The sequence below is a fragment of the Zerene cesonia genome, chromosome 6 (genome assembly GCF_012273895.1).
Source record: "Zerene cesonia ecotype Mississippi chromosome 6, Zerene_cesonia_1.1, whole genome shotgun sequence".
Lineage (NCBI taxonomy): Eukaryota > Metazoa > Arthropoda > Insecta > Lepidoptera > Pieridae > Zerene > Zerene cesonia.
The window spans coordinates 3,191,425-3,199,091 of NC_052107.1; the positions used below are offsets into that span (position 1 = coordinate 3,191,425).

The 7,667-nt window shown below is 33.9% G+C and overlaps 1 protein-coding gene across 1 annotated transcript in view; it reads left to right on the top strand.

Annotated features, from left to right (window-relative positions):
- Nucleotides 1-3,544: 3,544 nt before the first annotated feature.
- LOC119840481 (geranylgeranyl pyrophosphate synthase-like) overlaps nt 3,545-7,667 on the top strand; it is a 5,526-nt gene continuing 1,403 nt past the window's right edge. The window contains exons 1-8 of the mRNA XM_038367114.1: nt 3,545-3,673; nt 3,858-4,012; nt 4,210-4,354; nt 4,631-4,751; nt 5,357-5,496; nt 6,086-6,121; nt 6,565-6,667; nt 7,165-7,292. Coding sequence (XP_038223042.1) covers nt 3,614-3,673; nt 3,858-4,012; nt 4,210-4,354; nt 4,631-4,751; nt 5,357-5,496; nt 6,086-6,121; nt 6,565-6,667; nt 7,165-7,292 — 888 coding nt within the window. The 5' untranslated portion in view covers nt 3,545-3,613. The remainder of the gene's footprint in view (nt 3,674-3,857; nt 4,013-4,209; nt 4,355-4,630; nt 4,752-5,356; nt 5,497-6,085; nt 6,122-6,564; nt 6,668-7,164; nt 7,293-7,667) is intronic.

The following is a 7,667-nucleotide window of genomic DNA, read 5'->3' on the forward strand; positions in this document are numbered from 1 at the left end:
AATAAATTGGATTTTGGATATTTCAATGACTTTCATTTATTATTTATTATGATGATGTCGTCATCGCTTCATCTTAACAGTTCATTCAAATAATAATAATAATAATAAACCCGCAGGGCACCTTGTGGCGAGGTGACGGGGAGTAGCGCCCCCGCGGTCCTTAGTTCTCCCGGGGGAGGTCCCTGTCCTCACCCCCGGACTGTCTCGGTGGCAGTTAGGAGTGAACAATGACAAGGTTCAGGATATCCCAGCTCTGGCTTGCCTTAATTGGTTGTCCAGAGTGGAGATGCAAGAGCTATATGCTCGGGGGTGGAAGTGTCTAATGGCGTAATAGCGGGGAAACCCAATCCGGGTCTGCGGGCCCGCGATGGTGAAACCGATGCCGCACCTCTTTACACCCCCAGCCAGTCGGCTGGTGTTGCTCCCTTGTTGCCATTTTAGGTAACTTTTTTGGGAGCCCATCGACCGAACTGGCAAGTCACCGTCTGCCACTCATTTTCAATTTTACGAAGTTGAAAAGGCAGACGCCCATAGTTTCCCATAGACCCAACCTACCAATCAATCCCCTTTCCATAGCCCAGTTTTGTTCCGTTCCATTTTTTTGCAATAGTCCTACATCGGTCGCGGACTGCCCAGGGCTGTATCTCTAAAGTGGAGTCATGGGCAGGCTGTGGCTGGTGTCCCACAACACATTATATTCTCTAAAGGGCCTCTGCGTGTTGGATCTGTGTCCCCACGTAAGCCTTCCAAAAGACCGGGTGCTTTCCTTCTGGAGGTACCCGAGTATTATGGAGAGATACACATAATAATAATATTATTATTTGAATGAACTATTAAGTTCATGAGAAATGAATTATTAAGTTCTGTCTTCATCACAAACAGTAGTAGGATTACTACCTATTAACAACATATTATCTAACGATTTAATAATTTTTATTGTGGGAGGTGAGCACGCTTAGCACGGATTGGACACCTTGCAATGGGGAAGTAACCCTTAAAAGTGGGCAGCGCATCCGCAGAGGCTCTGCAAAGGTCATGGGTCATGGTGATTGCTTATCATAAGGCGAACCACCAGCTCAATTGCCCGCTTATGACATAAAAAATACTTATTTATCATTAAAATTCACTATCTTCTTAATAAAATGATTTAGTTAAAAATTTACATAATGGCGGCTATTTTTTTACGTAAATGGTAAAAAAATGCCATATCTTGAAGAAACCATTATATTATTTCTTCATCGTTTTTCCTGTAAATAATACTTAAACGATTTATCGTTTCAATTATGTTTTCTTAATGCATTTAAATATTTGAATGAATTTCTTCACATTATAACTAGCGGCCGACTCGGGCTTCGCCTGTGGGACAAATAAATAACACGCGCACACACTCGGACACAGATTACGTGCAAATGCAATGGTAAAAGTAAAAAAAAAAAATTGAAATCAGCGCCGTAGTACGCTCTAATACATGAGATTCGTGCGTAGTTGGTACGTTCAGACTAATAAACAAACTTTCCAGCTTTATAAGTATAGATTTATTTTTGTAAATATGCGATGGTCAAAAGTTGCCACCAATTTTAAAGGGTAAATGATACGGATTGATGACGGGAATAAAGCATTGAACTGTGGACGGTGAGTAAAAGGATCCGGGACTTCGTCTGAATGAAACACAATAGCATGCTACTTTTTTACAATAAAACTAATTAAATAAATATTATTTAGTAATGTTTCTTGGATGGAGGACTTCTTCTATATTACTGAGTAGACATGTCCCTGTATCTTGAAAAATAAGAACATATATATTATGTACCTAACGTTGACTAACGTTGATGTTTATTAAATTCATTGAAAGCTTGTTGAATAAATATCTCAAGATAAAAAGAAAAAGAATGAAGCAAGGAGTCGTATTAAGATCTTTTATACCCAGTATTTAATTATAAAACGCGGTACTAACACTTAAAACAAAATAAGGATTTCATAAAATAATTACTGATAGTATCTAGATAAATGAATTTTAATAATTACATTTTAAATAAAAGGTAGCCAGATTTTCAGTGATACCTTAACTACTTTTTCCTCTTACCCACATTACTTCCTTATTTAGATGCGATTTATATAAATACCAAGTGAGTCGGTTTCATGAATTCAGTTCATAGTGCGATGCGAAACGGCTTACGACCTACGGCTTTAAAAACATAAAAAACAGTCTTCATTAATTTTTTAATCGTTAATGTGCAACTGGGAGGATCTCAGAACTTTCCATTATTCTTGAACATTTTGCATTCAAGTGAGTATTAATACTTTAAGGTGTCAAGTAGGTTTAGATAATTTTGAGGGACAAACATTATGAACTAACTATAAAGTTTTAATTAAAGCATATATATTATAAGGATTATTAATTTCATTTTTTGCCGAATAATTAGATGGATTCAAATAGGAGAAGCTCAAAATCCTTTGTCTTTATATTCAGTGAAAAATAATAAAAAAAAATAATTTAATGCTTTATATCTTTCTTTTCTATGATTTTTTTTTCTTTTAATTAAGATAATATCTTGTTAAATGATAGTAGGTTCTATTTGGTGGGAATAAATAAATAAATAAATAGTGCATGGTTGTGCTGAAACTGCATTTGTCTGACTTACTTTAAATGATATTTTTAGACTTACTAATATAGGTATCTTCACCTACGCGATAGGTACAAGTTTTTTTTTATTGAAATCGATCATTATTTAAATTATTAGTTTTGTTATCTATAATTTACCCATGAAAATCTAGGACATTTTCCACATTATCTCTTTGCCCTTCAAGAGTTGGTACGGTAAGAAGAACATGCAAAAGTTTCGATCTTATCCCTCCTTAAAAAATAAAAGATATACTAATAGAAAGATGGGCTAAAACTGAATTTTTGTCTCTTTTATAACTACTTTAATATCGTAGGACTTATAAGTACAAATTTCTTATCAAATTATCCAATTACAAGATTTTTTTTAATCTTTTTTTTCCGTTCTAGGTTGAGTTCAAAGAACTCGCCTGTGTGGACTGGCACCAGCTTCTATCCTTACTACAGTTATATTAGTATGCCTTTAATTAAAATACATCATAATATTTATAATTTTCTAGATATGATATAGACGAGAAGTAAAATAGATATTAATGAAATAAAACAGATAAAATAAAAACCTGAGTGTGTGTGAATGATTGTGTGGATGGGTGTGTGTATATGTGAATGTGTGGATGCTAGTGAGTGTGTGTGTTGATTGGTGTGCATCAGGAAGTGTTAGTAGTAAACTTATATAATTTAAATATTATGCTATTGTTTAAATTAAATATTATGCTATTGTTAATATCACTACTAGCCTTAATACAATCTAATAAAGTTAACTGATTCGTTTTTAGTTTAATAGCAATAAAATGATTTGAGTCATAAATATTTACCATTCGACATCGCTAAATACTTCCGTTTCCGTTTGTACATGATTGTTCAGATAGATATTGCTTCATTCTAGTGATAAATAGTTTTTATACCATTTCTTTTAAATAACAACAAATATACAATTAAATAAGTAAAATATGACGCTTCCTTAGGGACCTAATACTGCTTTTGTTTTTAGACATGTCCGTGAAAGAAAGCCATGAAAAGGTTGAAAAGAATGGAGAATTGTATTTAGAGAAGGTATGTATTTGATTGTTATACTTTGATTTTCTAATAAGTATATAATGCTGCATACTTCAATAACAAAAACATTATCAATATATCAATATCTTTTAAGCCGCATAGTATTTTTTTTAAGACTACAAAAAAAATATTTAATACTTTTGTTGTAACGTACGTAATTTAGATAGATTAATTTTTTCAGGAACTCCTAGCGCCGTACACTCATATTATGAAAGTCCGCGGCAAGGAGCTGCGCAAGAGACTTCCAACCGCCTTTAATGAATGGTTCAAACTTCCCGCAGATAAAGCAGAATATATTATTGATGCAGTTCATATGCTACATAATGGAACTTTATTGTAAGTACACTATTATATGAGTATTTATATTCCTATTGTGATTTCCCAATCGATAATTATTTGTGAACACTGCTTAAGACTGATACCACAGATCACATAATACTATACTAGTAAAATTTTCGTTTCTTATGAATTGTATAGTTATTAATTAATTATTACTTTTCCATTTTATGTAACTTATAATAAAATATTTAAAGATTCGATGATATTCAAGACAACACAATGGTTCGCCACGGCCTTCCTGCTGCCCACATCGTGTATGGTCTCCCTCTTGCCCTGAACTCGGGAATTCATGTGATCGCCTTAGTTTTGCAAAATCTTTTAAAGCTGGGTCACCCACAGGTATTTTTGCGTTTTCTGCTATGCAATAGTAAAGATTTGTATATTTTTGAATACCGTCCATTCAGTACAGTGTATATAAGATCAAAGAAGAGGAATCTTAAAGGTTATTTTCATTTGATCGTTTAAACATAAATGACGAATAGTGGACACATTAGTAAATATAAATAGAGGGATTGTTCATTTAGATACATAAATATCTAAGGCATGAACTTATTAAAATCTTTAACATCAATAAAAAAAAAATCACAAAATTACCTTAAATGTTCACATTTACAGATTAGCATAATATTCAGCGAGGAGTTTCTAGAAATAGTCCGTGGTCAAGGCTCAGAACTGTATTGGAGAGATAATCTTCATTGTCCCACACAGGAACAATATGAACATGTCCTTAAACAAAGTAAGGATGAAAATACTAATTTATATTTTTTTTGAATTTTTCGAGTATGTGATAATTCTGAATCTTATATTTTTTTAACAAACGAAAGAGTAAAAGAAATTCGATTGCTGAGGCGGGATCATGAGGGGCGGAGAGGCTAGGCGTTGATAGGAACGGTTTAGAAAATTGACGCGGGTTCGAGTCCTGCCTCGTGATAATTCTTTTTCTATTCTTTAAAAATTTTTAAAAAATTCTATTACCAATCTTGAGAATATTCATATACCTACTTACCGTATCGGCAATGCTTTCAAGATCTCATTGTATGTGTGGTAGTCGAGCACTTCGGCATGATTTGGGCCAGCTCGCACCGAGAAAGTACAACACCCCCATAGAACCGGTGTGCTGTTTCGTTTGTTGAGTGGGGGAGCCGGAGGCCCATATCCTTTTCCTTACGTTTCCCAGTCCTTTGCCACCCCACCTACCAGCTCAATTGCCGACGATGGCATAAAAAACTCGTCATTGTTAATAAGTGCTAACGCCCATTGTTCATTAATAGTGACATGCATGTGGTATGGCGTATAGGATAGAATATGATGTATTTACTTTTCGAACTACTTCTTTTTCAGAATCTGGCAACATGTTCAGACTAGCTATTCGGCTGATGCAGCTTTTTAGCGACTACGAACACGACTTAAGTGATCTAGCCTTAACCCTGGGCATGTATTTCCAATTTAGAGATGATTATTGTAATTTGGCGAAAGAAGAGGTACAGTTATTATATTACATTTTCATGATACATTATTATAAAATTTCACTTGGAATACCCCACTACATAGTATAAAACGAAGTCGCTTCCTCTGCCCCTATGTATGCTTAAATTTTTAAAACTACGCAACGGATTGTGATGGAATTTTAATAGATAGAGTGATTCAAGAGGACGGTTTATATGCATAACATCTATTAAAGTATTCCGAATTTAGCGCATGCGAAACCGCGGGAAAAATCTAGTCTACTATAATAGTGTAACAGGTCAAACTGTGTAACTGTCGAACATTGAAAGTATTTGTATTTGGTAAAGTAATGGTCCAGTAATACATGATAGTGTACAGTTTACCAGAGTGAGTATATAACTCTCAACATAAAAATCAGCATGTCATAAAATACTTTCGTTTCGACGTGAAAGAATGACATACAAAAAAAAATCTCTTTAGAAATAGAATGTAAAAAAGTGCTTCCATGAGAAGTCAACTTGAATAAATGTGAGTTTGAGTTTGAATTTTTTAAAACAACCAGAAAACTACAAGAACCTACTTCATAATACTAAGATATTAACACAATGAATACCTTATTTTTAGGCGGTGGAAGAATGGCCAGAAGAACCGAGTAAACAGGTAATCTTAATTTTTAAGTGCAATTAATAATCAATTTATAGTACCTAGTACTATAGGTGCATGTACCTATGTTCAGCAGTATTTTTAGACAGGTAGCTATGCTTTGACATTTATTGCTTTAACTTAATCATTAGATATGTGGTGTAGGTAGGTAGAATCAAGTATGTTATTGTGTTTTTATTAATTTATAGACTTCAATAATGGATAAATAACCTTATGGGATTACTGACAGGATTTACTCTCTATGGATATAGAATAAGAGAAAAAAAAACATTTTCATTTATTTATTTTTTATGTCATAGCTGAGAAAGGAACTGGTGGATCGTTCGTTCTCTGTTAGACATGGCTATTGGCCTCCCGCATATTTCCAAAACAACCACCAGCGCGGCTTGGGTCCAGGAACTCCCTACCAATTTAACATGTAATAATTTTGATTCTTCTAGCCTATGAAAAACCAGGATAGCTATTGTGATGACTTAACCGAGGGAAAGTTTACGTTGCCTATAATACACGCTCTGAAGACTTCGGAGGGACACACAATTCTCAGTATCCTTTTATTAAAACTCTTTACTGTATTTCAACGAATTGTACTTAGTTACCTACTAGGTTACTGGACTACTACTAATCAAAATAATAATGTACCATTAATTGTTATGAATCATTATTTACAATATTTGGTTTAGTAATGTTATATTATTTTCCTTTTCTCAATTGCTTTCATTCCACAATTATTTATTTTGTATCATAGGCGTCCCTCGTGGGAATTCTCGAGATTCTGTATTCGATCTGAATTCGACACGAAGTATGGTGGATTTAAGGGGAAGACAGACAAACTTTGATTTGTAAATTGAACCGCAAACAAACAAAATTCAATTATTTGTCGTTTCTAATATCTGTACGAAATGATAACTAATATGCTTGTTCTATCTACAGAACATGTACCCACCATTTAGTTTGTTAAGAATTGATGAGTAATTGATAATTATAGTAATAACCACGTTTAATATCCATCTTCAATTTAATTATCTTACATCACACCTAAGATATACTACGGCAGCACACTCGAGATTACCAGTTGAAAAAATTCTGCGTCGATGAATTAGAAAGATTAGGAAGCATGAAGTATACACGAGAGAGGTTGCAGAATATTGATAAATACATAAGAGCGGAGGTAAGCGTACAAGACATATTTCAACTCAAACAATTCCTTGGTATATTTGGTGCCTTCTGTAGGATCCTACTTTTCGATAAAATAAAACAGAGACACGTAGATATTTTCAAAAATCCGATCCCATTTCATCCGAGCTGGCAAGGTGGATTTGAAATTCGTATTGACGAATTTCAAATCCACCTATATATATGTATAGCATAGGCCGCATTGGTGAAATGGTCGATGGTGTATAATTCCTATCAAGTCAAGCTCTCCCATTTGATACCCATATTGAGGCAGTCGTAAAAAAATATTATATTCTGTCATTAAAAACAAATGGATAAATCATAATCGGTTCATCTTAGAATGTTACCGTATATAGGCACTGAAATTACT